The sequence below is a fragment of the Stegostoma tigrinum genome, chromosome 6 (assembly GCF_030684315.1).
Source record: "Stegostoma tigrinum isolate sSteTig4 chromosome 6, sSteTig4.hap1, whole genome shotgun sequence".
In the NCBI taxonomy this organism is placed as follows: Eukaryota; Metazoa; Chordata; class Chondrichthyes; order Orectolobiformes; family Stegostomatidae; genus Stegostoma; species Stegostoma tigrinum.
In genome coordinates, this window is record NC_081359.1 from 102,478,466 (window position 1) to 102,499,472 (window position 21,007).

The 21,007-nt window shown below is 42.8% G+C and overlaps 1 protein-coding gene across 1 annotated transcript in view; it reads right to left on the minus strand.

The window, feature by feature from the left end:
• prkx (protein kinase X-linked) overlaps window positions 1–12,689 on the minus strand; it is a 125,880-nt gene extending 113,191 nt beyond the window's left edge. The window contains exon 1 of the mRNA XM_048533127.2: window positions 12,249–12,689. Coding sequence (XP_048389084.1) covers window positions 12,249–12,453 — 205 coding nt within the window. The 5' untranslated portion in view covers window positions 12,454–12,689. The remainder of the gene's footprint in view (window positions 1–12,248) is intronic.
• Between the last annotated feature and the right edge of the window lie 8,318 nt (window positions 12,690–21,007).

Genomic DNA, 21,007 nt, shown 5'->3' on the forward strand with positions numbered 1-21,007 from the left:
TTTCTGACATGAGGACCAAAGCATGTTGTACAGCAACACAAGTTTCAGTCTTCATTTAACCATGCTACAGCGATGCTTGGGCGCTTTCAGTAGATTCTGTAAATTTAAACTCCACTGGTTTACATACCTAAAGCAAGGCACGCATAATCTTGTTTTTACACTTCTATCGGTAAATGGAAAATCTGATTAGTAAGAGATTTCGGAAATGCGTTATTAAATGTCTTTAAAAACATTTGCAAAAATGTTTTAGCTTAACAAACTGAAGTGGAACCAGTGAAAATATTAAGAAAATATGGGCAACTTCAATAGTTCAAATTTTAAAACAGCTCATCCATTGTTTTCAATACTGCACTGTAAAACTAGATGTTATCCTCAAGCCCTAGAAGAATTTTAACCAACATCTTCCAAATTAACACCTTCTGTTAAGGGTTAAGACAATCAAATTTGCCTTAGATAAGGAAAATTTTTTAAAAAGCCGTGTGAAACAGTAATATAAAATCAGTGTATTGGAATGTACACAGAACAATTCCACAATACAATATGTTTTGACTTCTTAAGGTAAAAGCTAGGCTACTGTCAGCAGGGTCTATAATGGCTACACTCTTTTAGGCATGCAATTAAATACAGATCCATTAACTTGTTTTAGGCCATAAAGTATAAGAGCAGAATTCGGCTATTCGGCCCATCAAATCTGCCCTGCCATTTGAATGGTTTCTCAAACCCACTTTCCTGCCTTATGCCAGCCACCCCCAAACCTTGATCACCGTACTAGTGAAGAACCTATTTCTGTTTTAAATACACTGACTTAGCCTCCACAGCCCTTTGCAGCAATGAGTTCCACAGATTCACCACGCTCCATCTGAAAAAAATTCCTCCTCATTTCAGTTCTAGAGTCATCCCTTCACTCTGATGCTGTGCGTTCGGGTCTTAGTCTCTCTTCCTAGTGGAAACATCTTCTCCACATCCACTCTTATGCAGGCCTCTCAGTATTACTAATCAGATTCCCTCTCTTCCTTCTAATATCCATTGGGTTTGTACTCAGAGGCCTCAACCGCTCCACATTCTCAGGAGGATTCTTGCAAATTTCCTCTGGAGCCCCATCAATGCCAGCACATCCTCCTTTAGAAATTCGTCCAAAACTACTCCCAATATTCCAAATGAGGTCTGACCGGAGCCTGGTACAGCCTCAGTCTTGCATTCCAGCCCTCTTGAAATGAGCATCAACACTGCATTTGCCTTCCTAACTGCAAAATGAACCTGTAATGATACTATGGTTTTAAGAGGTGTATTTTGTCCTAGTGGATTTTTGGAGAGGGATTTTTAAAACAGAGGTCTAATCAAAGCCAATAAAGTAAACAGCTTATGAGGCCTTTTTTTTAAAACTTAAAGTTTGAACAATAAAAACAACATGAATTGAAGTCAGACCCCCCACAGAACCAGGGTTTCAGTTGATACAACGCATCATCCTCCGACACTTTCGCCATCTACAATCCGACCCCACCACCCAAGACATTTTTCCATCCCCACCCCTGTCTGCTTTCCGGAGAGACCACTCTCTCCGTGACTCCCTTGTTCGCTCCACACTGCCCTCCAACCCCACCACACCCGGCACCTTCCCCTGCAACCGCAGGAAATGCTACACTCGCCCCCACACCTCCTCCCTCACTCCTATCCCAGACCCCAAGATGACATTCCACATTAAGCAGAGGTTCACCTGCACATCTGCCAATGTGGTATACTGCATCCACTGTACCCGGTGTGGCTTCCTCTACATTGGGGAAACCAAGCAGAGGCTTGGGGACCGCTTTGCAGAACACCTTCGCTCGGTTCGCAACAAACAACTGCACCTCCCAATCGCAAACCATTTCCACTACCCCTCCCATTCTTTAGATGACATGTCCATCATGGGTGTCCTGCAGTGCCACAATGACGCCACCCGAAGGTTGCAGGAACAGCAACTCATATTCCGCTTGGAAACCCTGCAGCCTAATGGTATCAATGTAGCTCTACGATAAGAGCTGGTAGAGGGGTGAGGCAAGGGGATCCGCTATCTCCGTTGCTATTCATTATGGCAATGGATGAGGTGATCGAATTGGCCGACCGCAGCATAGGTTACCAATTTGCGGGAGAGAAAGTGGATGTGGTTGCCTACGCAAAATCTCCCCTTCCCCCACCGCATCCCAAAACCAGCCCAGTTCGTCCCCTCCCCCCACTGCACCACACAACCAGCCCAGCTCTTCCCCTCCACCCACTGCATCCCCAAACCAGTCCAACCTGTCTCTGCCTCCCTAACCTGTTCTTCTTCCCACCCATCCCTTCCTCCCACCCCAAGCCGCACCTCCATCTCCTACCTACTAACCTCATCCCACCTCCTTGAACTGTCCGTCTTCCCTGGACTGACCTATCCCCTCCCTACCTCCCCACCTATCTTCTTTTCTCTCCATCTTCGGTCCGCCTCCCCCTCTCTCCCTATTTATTCCAGAACCCTCACCCCATCCCCTTCTCTGATGAAGGGTCTAGGCCCGAAACGTCAGCTTTTGTGCTCCTGAGATGCTGCTTGGCCTGCTGTGTTCATCCAGCCTCACATTTTATTATTGCAGTTTAGTTTTCAGTTTTGGAAGCTGTCATCTCCCTCTCTCTTTACCAGAATATTCTCTCTCTGCTGGTAGAATCACACGAGAGACAATCTGTTTGACCGACTTTGCCTTGGCCAAGTTATGTTACTATACTGGAACAGTTGCTGTTTAGTAGTTAAGTTTTCCAACCAAATTGGATGATTGAGAGAGACACAGAGGCAGAGGGAGAGACACAGAGGCAGAGGGAGAGAGAGAGAGAGAGAGAGAGAGAGAGCAGGAATATGCAGTTGTAACTGTAGACTGGTTCCAGCTCACTGACTACATTGAGGGTTATGAGAAAATGTCTGTTATGATGTGTTTATAGGACTGAACTAGTAACTTTAAAAGGTTAAAAGATCAAATTGTGCCAGTGCAAGCTATGGAACAGAACACAAAATTTGGGTTAGTTCCAGAAATGTTATTCATTGTTCAGTCCTTTGATTATAGGAGTTGGGAAGTCATAATGACGTTATACAGTACAGTGATGAGGCCTCTTCTGGAATACTCTGGTCACCCAGTGATAGAAAGGGTATTATCAACCTGGACAGGGTTCAGAAGAGATTTACCAGGATGTTGCCGGGTATAGAAGGTCCGAGTTACAAAGAAAGGCTGGATACGCCGAGATTTTTTTTAAATTGGAGCTTGGAAGGTCAAGAGACAACCTGATAAATGTTTATAAATCAATGAGAGGTATAGATAGAGTTAACAGTAGTTGTCATTCCCTAGGATGGGGGATTTCAAGACTAGGGAGCACATTTTTAAGGTGAGAGGAGAGCAATTTTCAAAAAAGACATGAGGCGCAATTTTTTTTTAAAAACAGAAGGCAGTTCACTAGTGGAATGAGCTTCTTGAGGAAGTGGTGAAAGTGGGTCAAAGACAAGTGCGTTGATATGTGAACCGGAAAGGCTTGGCGGGACATGGGCCAGAACCAGGCAACGGGACAAGTTGAGTTTGGGATTATATTCAGTACAGATTGGTTGGACAGAAGAGTCTGTTTCTGTGCTGTCGGACTCTATGACTCTAAGTCATGAAATAATCTAGAGGGGGGATCCTGGCACTCTCACTAAGCAAATTTCTAACAGCAGCAGCACAAATATTTGTATGTTAACTGTGAACATAGCTGTAAAACAAAAAAGACAATATCCAACAAAAAAAAATTATGAGCAAGTCTTGCAAAAATTTTCACTGCCTGCCAAACTCTCATGAAATTATTAGCAAACTTCAGCAACTCTTCATGAATAAGCAGTGATACCGTAATTTTGTCCTTGTCTTATTCACTGGTCATACATTCCCACTGTCACAATCCATTCAAGTGTATAATTTTTGGATGTAGCAACAGTACTCCTTGCACAGGAATAGACTATTCAGCCCATTATGCCAGTTCCACCATCCAATAGAGTCATAGTTGATTGAGCACTTTCATGCCATTTACTCATCTGATCTCTGTAACGTTATGTGGGATTGTGTTCAATAATGGCTGAGATTGGTAGCAGCAAAAACGACCTCTTTATTGAGCATCCGCAGTGGCACAGTTTGAAGCAGTGATGGATTCCAAAGTACAATTTTACAGCAACCTTACTTGTACAGTTTTTACATACATTAAAATTTTAACACTTTGTGTACAATAGATACAAATATGTGATACCAATTTTGTGCAACCTCTGTTCTGGGGAAGCAGGAGATGGTTTCCGCACTTGCTAAATGCTGGCTGTTATTCCTGATAGGATTAGAATGTCTGTCCGATCTGAGTTTGCATACCTAAAAAGTGCAAGCCCTTTTCTCTTTAAAGTTAGTAAAGTTAATAAAAACACTAGGCCTATGTGATGGAAATAAGTGAGAAATTATACCTGTACTAAATAAAACTACTGAAGATGTTAAGATGACATCCTGCAGCTGAGTCTTGAGATTTCATTTACAACTGCCAGTTTTCACAGTTCGTACACATTTATTCATGCAGTTTCATGGAAGCATTGTTTTGATACTAAGTTTCGTAAAGGGGGTAGCAGCCCTTTTCAACGTGATTTGAAAATTATAAATCCATATGTTAGTACAAGATGACAGTCTTAAATGAAAGTTAGAAATAGATAGAACTGTGATATAGAAGTAGGTAGTGTATAAAGAAATTTCAAAGTGATAAAGAGAAGTAGACTGTAGGGACATGTTAGTGGAGGAAACTGTTTGATGTCCTGCAATCTATTCAAGCGCTGTCTGACAGTCACTACAAGCCAATTAATATTATAATCTTTCCATAACTTTGAGTGAGTTAAGGAGACACGATGGTGGAAATGGCATTATTCTGAGTAGGTTACAGTATTAATTGAAAGGTGAAAGGAACAGCAATGCATTGGAAGGGATGTTTAGTTTATCTTCTAAAAGTGTACTACAAAAATGCGGTTTTATGAATGAGTGAATGGAAATGTGGCATAGCACTTGTGGGGGAGTTAGTCAAAAGTTATGAATGAATGGAAATGCGGTAGAGTAAACAAAGCGTTGCAAGTGAGTTAGCAAAGAGATTCATAAAACAATATCTCACACCTCCATACCACTTGTAATCAGAAATTCATTAAGCTTTACCTTTAGCATACTCAAAGACTTGGGCTCCACAGCCCTCTGTGGTACAGAGTTCCAGAGATTCATTAGAAAAGAAAATATGTTCCTTGTCTCAGACTGAAGTGCCACCTCCCTTATTTTTTAATTTGTATTTCTTGGTTCTACAATCCTCAGCCTAAATCCCTACTTACGTTCTTTTAATAACACAAAGATTAAAGCCTTGTACTGTGATCCAGCCCATGATCTATCTACTGTATTCAGTCACAATACCAAAAATGCTAAACATTCTAAAATCAGTGACAAATGTTCATGACTGGATTAACAGGGGGACAGAATGGCAGGATGTGACATCCAATCCCTTCACAGTCAGATCCGCAACCAAAACTTGCTGACCCATCAGTTTTATAAACATTTGAACAAGTTAGTGACTCAAAGAACAACTATCAAAAGGTAAGAAACAGTTTGGACAGGCATTACACAGGAATACTGAATATTGAAGAAAACTGAAACATTTAAAAAATAGATGCATATTTTCATGAAGTCTAATAGATATACAGCTGCGCGCCTATAACAGGGCTCATTTCATATTGGAATCAAAGTTTCAATTCACCCAGAGAAATCTGTGTGTTAACAAAATGCTTGAGAATTTTCTGCAGGTTATCTGCAAATTTCCATAAGGAACTAAACAAGATTCACAATTATCTTTATTTACAGTAACTAGATTATGCCATCTGAAAAGCACATGAAACACATCTCTGCTAGATGCAAAGTTCAATGAAACATAAAACATAAAACAATAAGAACAGTAACAGAACTATTGAATGTTAGTACACCTTAAATTCACAAATTCAATATGAAATAACAGCATATTTATACTTCCAAAGCATTGAACTGATGATAATGAACCTTAATTTTGAATTAGTTTCATCACACATTATAATCAGTCCTTATTGCATCCACTTTGTTAATAAACCAGCTATGATCACCAAATAAAAACTGAAAGAACTGCAGATGCTGTAAAAGCTCAGCAAGTCGGCACAACATTGAGGGCCGAAGGGCCTGTACTGTGCTGTAATGTTCTATGTAAGTCTGACAGCATCTAGACCCAAAACGTTTCCTGTTCTTTCGTTCAGATGCTGCCAGACTTGCTGTGCTTTTCCAGCAACTTTGTTTTTGTTCCAGCTATGATCACTGATGCTTTTAGAAATATTTTCACATTTGATATCTTGCATTCGAATCCATCAACATTCCACTGTATAAAAACTTTTTCACTAGCTCAAACTTTGACTTTGTTTTCATTCTTTTCAAACCTGAGTTGTGGGTATGTCAGACTAATGTTTGAATGGCCAATAAAGAAATTGTTGTTGTAATGTCATTTTAAATGCTACTGTTGTATTACTTTTGGCACATGGTAGTTGTGACAGATGAACTTTTAAATGCTACACTCCTCTAAAACTGATATAACGGTTGAAGTTGAATCCAAAGTGTGTCAGTATCACAGCATGCATGACAACCGTGACATATACATCCAAGGGCCCGTTGGAGCCAAGAAGAATTGGTTTTACATAATCAGAAATGGGTAACAAACCTTCTTTCAAACAGGAGTCAGAATTTTTAGTTTTAAGAAGTCTCTAAGTTAATTACATTGAAATGAATATACCCGTCTGAAATGTGAATAATGCTGTTACAGCGGTAAAAATCACTGATAACAATAATCCTTGTGAATCCTAACTAATGTTCAACGCATAACTCAAAAAAGTTTGATTGTTTCTGAACATGAAGCAATATCCAAAACCACAACTGCATCTATTATCTTCATCGCACAGTGTGTAACAAAAGTAGGTCACTCCAATACAGAAAGATTATGCTAAGGTCTTCATGCAAATTTGTAGTTTGAGTTTTGGATGCAGTTGTTCGTTAGCTTGGTGAGCTAACGATAAACTACAGTGTGATTATTCAAAAGCCTTCCCTGCCCAGCCACATTGCTCAGATAGTAAAGTTGCTCTGGGTGCCGAGAACTGTACCTGGTAGCCGTTTTGTTCAGTGACGAAAGCAAGAACAGGGACTGACCAGTTTCAACACAAAAAAAATCTGAATATCAAAGCACCACCCTGTTAGCCACCCAGATATGAGCACAGTGATAGATGCCACAGCAAATTCCCCAAGTGGTGAAAAGGAATATAAGCTGGAAAATAAGGGCAGGTCTGCTGCATGTTAATGAGGCCTCGAAGTTTGTGATACCACAACAGATGTGTTCTCAGAGCAAAGTCAAGCAGATTTCTAATTTCCATCCCAGTAAAACATTTTTTTTAAATTTATAGATTTCTGAACTAAAATACAAGGGCCATGCAACTCTATGCAATTTCAAAATGCCTCTGAAAAAGTTCCAGTCCTAATACAAACTAAAAACTCAACTAGAACTGCAAGTCACCTTCAACAGCACTCAACTGTTGACATATCGAACAATGTTTTAAACACCCAAAAGGAAACTACAAATTTGTCAGGTTTTTAAAGATTTATAAAATATTCACTACTACTTTTACCATATGCAGTTTATTATGAAACCAGCAAGGTAAATGGCTTGTTACACTCAAGGAACAAATGGCATATTACAAAAGGGCTGGGGGCATTCGAGGCAGGGAAAATACTGAGTGCACATCTGGAGTACAATAATTGGTCTCCTTATTTAAAGGAAGAATATATTTTGTCAGCGAATGCAAAAGGATTCACTAAATTGTTTCCTGGGATGATGGTACTGTCTGGTGAGATGAGTCAGAAAAAGGGCTTCCAGAAGTAATCTTATCAAAATGCATAAAATCTTTAAAGGACATGACAATGTAGAAGGTGCACAAAGACGTTCCTCTAAAGTTGCTGTTTGGCTGCACAGTTAAGAGTTCCTGAATAGGCTAGCTCCATTAAGCTGTTGCATGCAAGCGACCACACAGAGGTCATTTGTGGTGAATCTCTAACCCAAACCCACAGATGCTGAGACTGTATATTCAAGATTAAGATCAACAAATCATTAAGCACTAAAGGAATCAAGTAATATGGGGGTAGAAACCCAAGGAAATAAAGTCCTTCAAGAATGATGCACTGAATGAAAGAGTAGGCTCAATGGGATCTCTGGTTGATTCTTGTTTGTATTTCTATGCGTTTATGTTCCAAAGCCAAGTTGTGAATCACATGTAATCATTAATTACTGCCAATATCTGAATGTTTCTGAATATCCTGATAAGTATTTCCAGTTGAATGTAATGCAACTTTGTACTGTCTTGCAATGCCCAGGGCTGTTAGCTGAAATGAGGAGAAAAACAAGTATAAAATGAATAATTATTTAAAAAAAGGATTTTCTATTTATTGAAACCATCTCAATTTTTCTGCAATACAAATGGAATTGTACTAACACAGAAACACTTTCCTGAACACTAAAATTAAGGTGATTATAGTTATGATTGTTAGAAACAGTAATTTATAGGCAGCTGATATATTTATTCTCAATAAGTAACCAAGTGACTTTTACCACTTCCAAAACACACGTGATCCTGACTTCATTGCCAGTGAGTCAAAATCTTGGAAGCATAATCAGCATAAAAGTTTCAGGAGTTTAAGGGGAAAGCTGACCATCATCTTGATGGAAAATAGGAATGAGAAACAAAATATTTCCACACTAACATCATCTAGATCCCACAAAACTTAAGCTGACTCTCACATTTTCAATTCCAATGCCTCTTCTGTATTCTGCAATTTGTAAGCCCAAGGTCATTCAATACTCTACTGTCCATGTTCAATGTCACACTAAGTCCAATTCACCCATTACCACTACCTTGCTTACCAATTTGGAGTCAAATAACATCTCTTCCTTAAAATCCTCATCCTTCTAAATTAATTTCTCCAAGTCTTCACCCAGCCTTATTTGGGCAATCTGCACCAAGATGTCTGCGCTTTTCTAATTCTGATTGCCTGGTCAATGTTTTTTCTAAGTTGCATGGCCATGCAGCACACAGTCCCCAGATAGATTAAATGTACTTTGTTCCCTTTAAAATGACATGCAGTTGGCTGTTATTTTAATCCTGGTCAAGATTATCAAATTTGTATTTCAATCTGGTAAATTACTTTTGTTTTAAGCAGAAACATTGAAATTCTGGGCACTCAGAAAGAGAATATAACAACAGATTCCACAATTATGAGCAAACTATGCTTTAGTACATAGAGCTTGTCATGTGAAACAATCCACTCACAATTCATACTGTAATATCCAGTATTAACATGAGGTAATTGAATTAAACAGGCATTTCCAGCTCAGCAAGCCGACTTGTAATTTGTAACACTACCTTTCCAGCTGTTAACCGCTTAAAGCGAAATAATTTCAACCTTTGAAAGGCAACAGATACCACAAGATTCAGTTGGCACTTATTTTATGCAGTTAAACTTTAACGCATAGAACAAATTATTGTACACTAAAACACATGACCCATCAACTAGAGATAACAAGGTGTAGAGGTGGATGAACACAGCAGACCAAGCAGCAGGAATGCTGACGTTTCGGGACTAGAGATAATGGGAACTGCAGATGCTGGAAAATCCGAGATAACAGTGTGGAGGTGGATGAACACAGCAGGCCAAGCAGCATCAGAGGAGCACAAAAGCTGACATTTCGGGCCTAAACCTCCTTGAAACGTCAGCTTTTGTGCTCCTAGGATGCTGCTTGGCCTGCTGTGTTCATCCAGCTCCACACTTTGTTATCTCGGGACTAGACCCTTCTTCAGTTAACCCATCAACTAGATATTTGCATGCACTATGCCAAAATATTTGCTATTTTTCTCTAAGAAACCTCACAATCACATAAAAAAATAGAAGGGGACTACTCTTGGCCATCTCTAATTTTAATGTCTTCACAATTGATAATTGTGCTTTTAGCAGCCTTTGTTTAAAGCTGTGCAATAGTCTCTCTGAAACTCTGCTTCTTTAAACCAAACATTAAAACTTTATCTTTCAGCAAGGTTTTGCTCCAAAATCTCCTTAGTGTTGAATTATACTGTATAATGCTCCTAAAAAATGCCTTGGAGCATTTTATTATTGTACTTAGATAGCACTTTCAAATTATTGTTGGAGGACTATTTCTTATGACAATAAGCGCACAGAAATTTTTAATCTGTTTCAACTGCCTGTAACTAAAATAATTTTACTTTATAAACTGTTACATGTCACTGCATAAACCAAGCTAAATCGTAACAATTTCTGTTGTTGTATCAAATATCAAAACGAGAACTGAGAGTCCCTGATAAACTACTGGGTTGAAAAAGTTATAAATAAATGTCAAAATATACAACTTCCAATATTTACAATGCATCTATACAAGTCTCAAAGTTCACCATTAATATATATGGTTAAAACTTTGACATCAATTGAAAGGGCTGCATCATTTATGTCAGGCACCATGTTATGTTGACCGAACCCAATATTTTGCGACAAAATTTACAATATTCAGAAGCATATCGGAAGCATTTAATACAATTTCCAAAATAAACTACAACCATACTGGATGCTGGAAATGTAAAATTAGTCAAGTCAAGTGACTCACTTCTAACTGCATCGGCTCTTGAAATTAGCGTCGTCAGTCTGGACTCGAGAATACACCCCTTCTCAAAGATTCTGGCCTAAAATTCATGTACTAAAGCCAAGTGCTGATCCAAAATGACAAACTTCTAACAGAATCCAGATAGGAGGGGAGCAAACTATTAAACAGAGGAACAAATTCAGATAATCCTGTCCTCATCCAACTTCAACCTTTATTATTCTCATGTTCAGCAGTGACTTTTTTGACATTACTGACAATTTCTCTTCACATTTCACTCAGTTAATGGTCTCTAATACACAAATGAAAGCCTTATCGCCACCACTAGATTTCCTTTGCATGTTGTTAACAGTGCAACGTAGGAAAGATCATGCTTGAACTAGATTTATTTCTTTTTAACTAATATGCATTCTTTTTACTTGCGTGTAAAAAGCAAAATAAACACAACACATCTGGTAAGAGACAATTGAGTTTTGAAGGATGCTCTCATTTGTTAGACGTTTCCCAGTAATAACATCAGTTTTGCTTCCAATACACCAGCGCAGTTTTATAATTCACAACCATAAACATGGAAAATCACCGTGTAGAAAGCCCTTCCAAGACCTGTAGCCCACACTGTGAAAATGCACTAGACAGTACACTTTGTGTTCGGCAACCTTAATTCAGATTTCACTGTTACCCACTGATGCCAGACAAGTGAGACTTAAATCACGCTGCACAACCCTGACCCGATCGCAAGTTTTGAAAGGTGACGACAAAACGTTTGAGCATCTTACACAAATTAGTCTTTTCTAAGAAAAACTCTTCACCCCAAACGCACTAAACACTACCAGAACGCATTGGAGCACTTAAACCCAAACCGAAACGTAGCCTAGAAAAAGAAACAGAAACCAACTATTCCAATAAAGAAAATTGTGTTTCCTATTTCGATTTCATTGAATTCGCATCTAACAAAGCATCATCACTAATACATCCACCAAATAAATGCAGCCAAACTAAGGACTGCAGGAGGGATGGTGCGAAACGTAACTCAATCAACTCCAAGCATAAATTACAAATTAAGTCCACACTGATGTGTCATTCCCAAACCGTGCCTTTCGTTCGCAAATCTTCTTCACCAGAATTAGAAAGCAAGACCTGTTTAGTAGTGCAAAACATCAGTGCAAGAGGAATGGACCACCATTAAATTAACTAGCTGAGTGAATATTTTGGGGAGACAAGCTGCCCACCTAAAACATGAAGTGCATTCCCTGGTGAGCAAGGCTGCAAAAACATGCAATGTGTTGACTGAGATGTTCCACCGGGAACACAAGTGGGAGAGCGTCAGGGAAGGGGCAATGCATTCATGCAACTTCACTAATGCACCATAAATAGCATTTTGCAAACAACTGTTCCTTGCAAAAGGAGAGACCGATCGAGAGATCAGAGTGAAAAATGGGGAGTGGGGTCTCGGTGCGAACGCCTCCGTTTCCACCCCCCACTCCAAGGTAGAGTGGCTCTGAACCTACCGACGGTGGCGACGGTTTCCAGCTCCTCCAGTTGATAATCCCGGACTGCATGAGGAAGGGGGGGTGGAGGAGGGGGGGGTGGAGGCGGCGGTAAATCCACACCGGCTGCCGGCTGTTGCTGCGGCTCTCCGTCCTTCGACAACGGTAACCGTAAGGCGGCCTCGGCCGGGGAGCAGCCCGGCGCCTTCACTCGCAGCGCTGCCATCTTCCCTCACCGCATCGAGCCGTCTTCACATCGACTTAACCGACCACCGAAAGGGGCTGGAGAGACTGAGTGGCGGTTCTTTCAGTCTTTACGCATCCACAGAAGCGGGAGACATCGAAAGCTCTGGCGACGCCCGCGGTGACAGATCAGAAAACTTTCAAATGCATCCGCGACTTCTCCAACATGTTCCGTCGCTCTCGCCATGAACTGCCCCGGCGGTTAGAAACTGAGGGCGGGGGAGGGGCGGAGATTGGAAGTGGTGGGGGTTAGTGAGACTGCTCCGATTGGGTGTCTGTGTGGAGGGGCGTGGTCTGTCGACGGCGGGGCGTGCCCGGCGGTTAGAAACTGAGGGCGGGGGAGGGGCGGAGATTGGAAGTGGTGGGGGTTAGTGAGACTGCTCCGATTGGGTGTCTGTGTGGAGGGGCGTGGTCTGTCGACGGCGGGGCGTGCCCGGCGGTTAGAAACTGAGGGCGGGGGAGGGGCGGAGATTGGAAGTGGTGGGGGTTAGTGAGACTGCTCCGATTGGGTGTCTGTGTGGAGGGGCGTGGTCTGTCGACGGCGGGGCGTGGTTAGCGGCTTTGGGGGACGGAGGATGGCCAGATTTGGAGGGTGAGGGAAAACCTGCTCCGATTGGGTGTCTGTGTGCATCGTCGGCCGAGCGAAGGGAGCGTGCTGGCGATAGCCGTGTCCCCGATTGGGCGTCCGTTTAGACACGACGCGCTCCGCCAGGTGCAGGGCGTGGCCAGAGGGCGGGGACCTGGGAACGTTGTGTTTGTGAGCCTGCTCCAATTGGGAGTCTGCGGTAAGAGGGCGTGGCCTGATGTGAATAGGGCGTGGTCAGAGTGGAGAGGGCGTGGTCTTACACCGCGTGCAGTGTGGTGGGAACGGGTTGGATGAGGGAGTGGAGACCGCCGAGGCGGGGTTTGGGGTGAAGGGGTGGGGCCAGTGACTGGGTGGGGTCCAGGTTTTGGGGCGGTGTCTGAGCGAAGGGGCGGGGACCTAGATGAAAGGGTGGGGCTTGGGACCTGTGCGCAAGGTTGGAAATCACACAACTACAGTCCAATAGGTTCATTTGAAAGCCCAAGTTTTTGGGACCTCCGTCTTGCTTCAGGTGTCAAGTCAGTATAGAGGCTTGGAAAGGTTGTGTTTTCAAATAAACCTGTCGGACTATAACCTGGTTAATAAAATGTGAGGCTGGATGAACACAGCAGGCCAAGCAGCATCTCAGGAGCACAAAAGCTGACGTTTCGGGCCTAGACCCTTCATCAGAAAAGGGGGATGGGGAGAGGGAACTGGAATAAATAGGGAGAGAGGGGGAGGCGGACCGAAGATGGAGAGTAAAGAAGATAGGTGGAGAGAGTGTAGGTGGGGAGGTAGGGAGGGGATAGGTCAGTCCAGGGAAGACGGACAGGTCAAGGAGGTGGGATGAGGTTAGTAGGTAGCTGGGGGTGCGGCTTGGGGTGGGACGAAGGGATGGGTGAGAGGAAGAACAGGTTAGGGAGGCAGAGACAGGTTGGACTGGTTTTGGGATGCAGTGGGTGGAGGGGAAGAGCTGGGCTGGTTGTGTGGTGCAGTGGGGGGAGGGGACGAACTGGGCTGGTTTAGGGATGCAGTAGGGGAAGGGGAGATTTTGAAACTGGTGAAGTCCACATTGATACCATTAGGCTGCAGGGTTCCCAGGCGGAATATGAGTTGCTGTTCCTGCAACCTTCGGGTGGCATCACTGTGGCAGCGCAGGAGGCCAATGATGGACATGTCATCTAGAGAATGGGAGGGGGAGTGGAAATGGTATGCGACTGGGAGGTGCAGTTGTTTGTTGCGAGCTGAGCGGAGGTGTTCTGCAAAGCGGTCCCCAAGCCTCCGCTTGGTTTCCCCAATGTAGAGGAAGCCGCACCGGGTACAGTGGATGCAGTATACCACGTTGGCAGATGTGCAGGTGAACCTCTGCTTAATGTGGAATGTCATCTTGGGGCCTGGGATGGGGGTGAGGGAGGACGTGTGGGGATAAGTGTAGCATTTTCTGCGGTTGCAGGGGAAGGTGCCGGGTGTGGTGGGGTTGGAGGGCAGTGTGGAGCAAACAAGGGAGTCACGGAGAGAGTGGTCTCTCCGGAAAGCAGACAGGGGAGGGGATGGAAAAATGTCTTGGGTGGTGGGGTCGGATTGTAAATGGCGGAAGTGTCGGAGGATAATGCGTTGTATCCGGAGGTTGGTAGGGTGGTGTGTGAGAACGAGGGGGATCCTCTTGGGGCTGTTGTGGCGGGGGCGGGGTGTGAGGGATGTGTTGCGGGAAATACGGGAGACGCGGTCAAGGGCGTTCTCGATCACTGTGGGGGGAAAGTTGCGGTCCTTAAAGAACTTGGACATCTGGGATGTGCGGGAGTGGAATGTCTTATCGTGGGAGCAGATGCCGCGGAGGCGGAGGAATTGGGACTATAACCTGGTGTTGTGTGATTTCTAGTAGACAAACGGGAGCCTGGGAGAACACAGCAAGGCCAGACAGCATCTGGAGGAGAGGAGCTGTCAGTGTTTCGCGTATTACCCGTTTTCAGGACCTTTTTCACCCCAGTCCAACATCAGCACCTCCACCTCATTGGTTCTGTGGAGGGTGTAAAAGTCTCAGCTCCATTGATCGTTCTTTTGAGAATCTCTGAAGGGAACTAATTCTCTCTGCGATTGTCACCACACCTGCTGAGTTTCTTCATCAGTTTCTGTTTTAGAGTCATACAACTCAGGAACAGATGCTTTGGTCCAACCAGCCCATGCCGAACATAATCCTGAACTAAAATAGTCCCACCCACCTGCTCCTGGTCCATATACCTCCAAATCTTGCCTATTCATATATCCATCCAAATGTATTTTAAATGTTGTAACTGCACCCACATCCACCACTACATTAGGATGTTCAGTCCATATGCAAACCATCCTCTGTGTAAAATATTTGCCTTGTCTTTTTTAAATCTCTCTCATCTTAACAATGTGCCCCTTAGTCTTGAAATTCCTCATTTTAGAAAAAAGACAACTACCATCAATTCTATCTATACCTCTCATTGTTTTAGAAACTTCTATCAGATCACTTATCAACCTACAATGCTCCAGTGAAGAAAGTCCCAGCCTATCTAGCCTTGTCTTATAACTTAAAACTTCTATACCCAGCAACGTCCTGGTAAAACTCTTCTCAACCCTGTCCAGCTTGATAACATCCTTCCTATAACCGGGTGACTACAGTATTCCAGAAAAGGACTCATCACTGTACTCTACAGCCTCATTTAATATCTCTCCCATCTCCTGGGGTTCAACACAAAGACGACCTCCTTGATCTTTAAGAGGTCCTCTGCTTACCTTCTTGCTCTTAATGTATTTGTAGAATCTCTTTGGATTATCCTTAACATTATCTGCCAATGCTATCTCATATCCCCTCTTTGCCTTCCTGATTTCTCTCTTAATAATGATCCTAAACTCATTATATTGATTAAGAGATTCAATTGAACCAAGTTGTCTATATCTAAAAAAAGATTCTGTTTTATTTTTCACTAGAACCACAACATCTTTATTTATCCAATTTTCCTTAATCTTGAGAGCCTTACCCTCCATTCTATCAGGAATTAACAGAGGATAACTAAAAAGGCAATACGCAGAGAAAAAAAATGAGGTACGAAGGCAAACTGGCCAAAAGTATAAAGGAGGATAGTAAAAGCTATGCGAAAAGAAAAAAAAAATGATTAAGACTAAAATTGGGCCCTTGAAGACAGAAACGGGTAAATTTATATGGGGAACAAGGAAATGGCAGAAGAGTTGAATAGGTACTTGGGATCTGGCTTCACTAGGGAAGACACAAAATCTCCCAGATATAATAGTGGCTGAAGGACCTAGGGTAATGGATGAACTGAAGGGAATTTATATTAGGCAGGAAATGATGTTGTATAGACTGTTAGGTCTGAAGGCTGATAAGTTGCCAGGACCTGATGGTCTGCATCCCAGGCTACTTAAGGAGGTGGCTGTGGAAATTGTGGATGCATTGGCAGTCATTTTCCAATGTTCTATAGATTCAGGATCAGTTCCTGCGGATTGGAGGGTGGCTAATGTTGTCCCACTTTTCAAGAAAGGAGGGAGAGAGAAAACAGGGAATTATAGACCAGTTAGCCTGACGTCAGTGGTGGGAAAGATGCTGGAGTCAATTATAAAAGATGAAATTAGGACTCAGTTGGATAGCAGTAACAGGACAGGTCAGAGTCAGCATGGATTTACAAAGGGGAAATCGTGCTTGACTAATCTTCTGGAAGCTTTTGAGGATGTTACTTTGAAGATGGACGAGGGAGAGCCAGTGGATGTAGTGTACCTGGACTTTCAGAAAGCCTTTGATAAAGTCCCACATAGGAGATCGATGAGCAAAATTAGGGCACATGGTATTGGGTGCAAAACACTGACTTGGATTGAAAATTGGCTGGCTGACAGGAAGCGAAGAGTAGTGTTAAATGGGTCCCTTTCGGATGGCAGGCGGTGACCAGTGGGGTACCGCAAGGTTCGATGCTGGGACTACGGCTGTTTACAATATAATAATAATGATGTAGATGAGGCATTAAAAGTAATATTAGCAAATTTGCTGATGACACAAAGCTGGGTGGCAGTGTGAAATGTGAGGAGGATATTATGAGAATACAGGGTGACTTGGACAGGCTAGGTGAGAGGACGGATGCATGGCAGATGCAGTTTAATGTGGATAAATGTATGGTTATCCACTTTGGTGGCAAGAACAGGAAGGCAGATTACTATCTAAATGGAGTCAAGTTAGGAAAAGGGGAAGTGCACAAGATCTAGGTGTTCTTGTACATCAGTCAATGAAAGCAAGCATGCAGGTCCAGCAGGCAGTGAGGAAAGCTAATGGCATGCTGGCCTTCATAACAAGAGAAATGGGTATAGGAGCAAAGACATCCTTCTGTAGCAGCACAGGGCCCTGGTGAGACTGCACCTTGGGTATTGTGCGCAGTTTTGGTCTAAAAATTTGGGGAAGGATATTCTTGCTATTGAGGGAGTGCAGCATAGGTTCATGAGGTCAATTCCTGGAATGGCGGGATTATCATATGTTGAAAGATTAGAGCAACTGGGCTTGTATACACTTGAGTTTAGAAGGATGAGAGGGGATCTGATTGAGACATATAAGATTATTCAGGGATTGGACACTCTGGAGACAGGAAGCATGTTTCCACTGATGAGTGAGTCCAGAACCAGAGGACACAGTTTAAAAATAAGGGATAGGCCATTTAGAACAGAGTTGAGGAAAAACTTCTTCACCCAGTGAGTGGTGAATATATGGCATGCCCTGCCCCAGAAGGCAGTGGAGGCCAAGTCTCTGGATACTTTCAAGAAAGAGATGGATAGAGCTCTTAAAGATAATGGAATCAAGGGTTATGGGGATAAGTCAGGAACAGGATACTGATTGTGGATGATCAGCCATGATCATAAAGAATGGTGGTGCTGGTTCGAAGGGCTGAATGGCCTACTCCTGCACCTATTGTCTATTGTCTATTGAATGAAACACCTCTGTACACTCGGCATCATGCTCTTGAACACCTCCCAGGTGTCAGAGGTCCTTTTACGTGCAGTCTGCTCCAATAAACTTTTGAAAATTCTTTTCTCATACCATTAAAATTTGCCTTACTCCAATTAAAAACTTTGACATTTATGGAAGGCTTATCCTTTTCCATTGCTATTTTGAAACTAATAGATTTAAGATCACTAGACCCAAAAGTGTTCCCCCACTTTTACTTCAATCACAAGCCCTGCTTTGTTGCTCAAAAGAAGATCTAGTTTTGCTCCTTTTCTAATAGGAGCATCCACATATTGATAAAGAAAATTTTCTTGAACACATTTGACAAATCCTTCACCTATAAATCTCGACCCTCGGCGGGGTCTCTCGATTCCGTGCTCAGTCAATGAACACTTGCAGTCGGTCTGGCTGTTTAAGACTTTACTCTTTACTTCTTCATACGGCCGGGTACAGATCATCTGGAAACACAGAAGTTGAGCACTTCCGTATTCCTCGGAGGAGCCGCTCATCATAGGTTAATACAAAGACATTTTTATACTTTTCTCAAACCTTTAATAATTTCTTTCTTTCAGATCACTTATTTTAAAAAAAAGTCCAAGCGTCTAGACAGAAAAGGGAAAGCTGGCATTTTCGGAGGAGGCTGATGAGCCGTTTTGGGCCCCTTCCTTGAGCAAGGATGTGCCGGCCCTGGAGTGGGTCCAGACAAGCTTTACAAGAATGACCCCAGGATGAAGGAGTTGTCATATCAGGAGTGGTTGAGGACGTTTGTTACGCTTGCCTTTCATGGTTTTTGTGTTGAGTATAGGAGTTAGGAGGTCATGTTGCGGCTGCTGAGGACATTGGTTAAGTCACTTTTGGAATACTGCATGCAGTTCTGGGCTCTTTGCCATTGGAAGGATGTTGTGAAACTTGAAAGCGTTCAGAAAAGATTTACAAGAATGTTGCCAGGGTAGCTGTTTGAGTTGTAAGAGGAGCCTGAATAGGTGGGGGCTATTCTCCCTGGAGCATCAGCTGCTGAGGGATGACCATAGAGGTTTGTAAAATCATGAGGGACATGGATAGAATGAATAGCCAAGGTCTTTTTCCCAAGATAGGTAAGTTCAAGACTGGACAGCATAGGTTTAAGGTGAGGAAGATTGAAAAGGGATATAAGAGGCAAATTGTTCACGCAGAGGGTGGTGTATGTATGGAATAAGCCACCAGAGGAAGTGGTGGAGACTGCTATAATTACACCATTTGGAGACAGATGGGTAGATATATAAGAACGATTTAGAGGGATATAGGCCAAATGCTGGCAAATGGGACTAGATTTATTTAGGGTTTTTGAGTGGCATGGGCGAGTTGAACTAAAGGGTCTGCATCTGTGCTGTATATCTCGTTATTCTGGGTCTGTACTCAATAGAGTTTAGAAGGATCAAGGTGCATAAGAGCCTCTCCACGTTTTACAGATAGCTTCACCCACCTCTATCACATTGTCTCTACCTGGACTCCCTCCTCTGGCCTTTTACCTGCGCTCAACCTACTCATCCGGAAATGCTGATGTGAACATCATTCACCTCAATTTCTCTGTTTCTCCCCCTTACTCATTCAAAGGTATCTCCCTCTAAATTGAATGCACTGGGAAGGTAATAGATCAGTGGTGTTATTGCTGGACTGTAATCGAGGGACCCAGATAACTTTTTGGGGACCCGGGTTCGAATCCCACCACGGCAGAGGGTGCGATTTGAATTCAATAAATATCTGAATTACGCACCAAATGATGACCATGAATCTTTGTCGATTGTTGGGGAGAAAAGTCCATCTGGTTCACTCATGCCCCTTAGGGAAGAAAACTGTCATCCTTACCTGGTCTGGCCTATATGTAACTCCAGGTCCACAGTAATGTGGTTGACTCTTGGGGATGGGCAATAAATGCTGCCTATCCCTCATCCCATTAATGAATAAAGGAAAATAAAACTACAAACTAAAAGAATTTTGAAGTGTCACTGGGCCCGAAATTTCAGCTCTGCTATCCTTTAAAATGCTGCTAGAGCTGCTGAGTGTTTATCAATAATTTTTGTTTTTCTATCTTAAGGTCTTATCGACAGTGGGGCGGTGCTTTTGAGAGGAGGACAGTATGAGGAAAGGCAATGATTTTCAGTTTCACAGGGTTGACGGCCCGGGGACAGTTTGGGTTTGAGCTTAGGTTTAGTTTTAGGATTTCCCATGTATATTGACAGCTGATAGCAGGGTTGTGGGGTCCCTGGAGTGGAAATTGACTGACGGTTGGTCGTAATACCCCGCCCTATCCATCATTTACTAGCAGGCTTTGTTTAAATTTTAAACGACATGACCGAGGAACAAAACCACTAAGTCCTTCAAGCTAAGATAATAAAACGTGAGGCTGGATGAACACAGCAGGCCCAGCAGCATCTCAGGAGCACAAAAGCTGACGTTTCGGGCCTAGACCCTTCATCGGAGAGGGAACTGGAATAAACAGGGAGCGAGGGGGAAGCGGACCGAAGATGGACAGAAAGGGTCTAGGCCCAAAACGTCAGCTTTTGTGCTCCTGAGATGCTGCTGGGCCTGCTGTGTTCATCCAGCCTCACATTTTATTATCTTGGATTCTTCAGCATCTGCAGTTCCCATTATCACTGATACAAGTCCTTAAAGCTATTCAGTTTTACTCTGATTTCTCAAAGCATTGAGTGTCATCACTGCAACCCTGAAAGCCTAGTCAATAATCTTAAATTTGCAGCTGCTGAAGGCTATATTTATTAAAAACAAATGTTTGCACACAGAAGAGTGTATATGTAAACACAGGGTCGGTTTCAGCTCAACAAAATAGATAACAACCATTTGCTGATTCATTTCTTGGGGGAATCCCGTGACCAATCTGAGTCAACCTGCCTAGTTCAAAATTTAAACAAAGCCTGGCAGGAAATTGCCAGTCATCATTAATTGGTACGTTCTCCACATCGACACCTCTATAACATGTAGTCCAGTTGTCAACTAATTGGCACTCTTCTC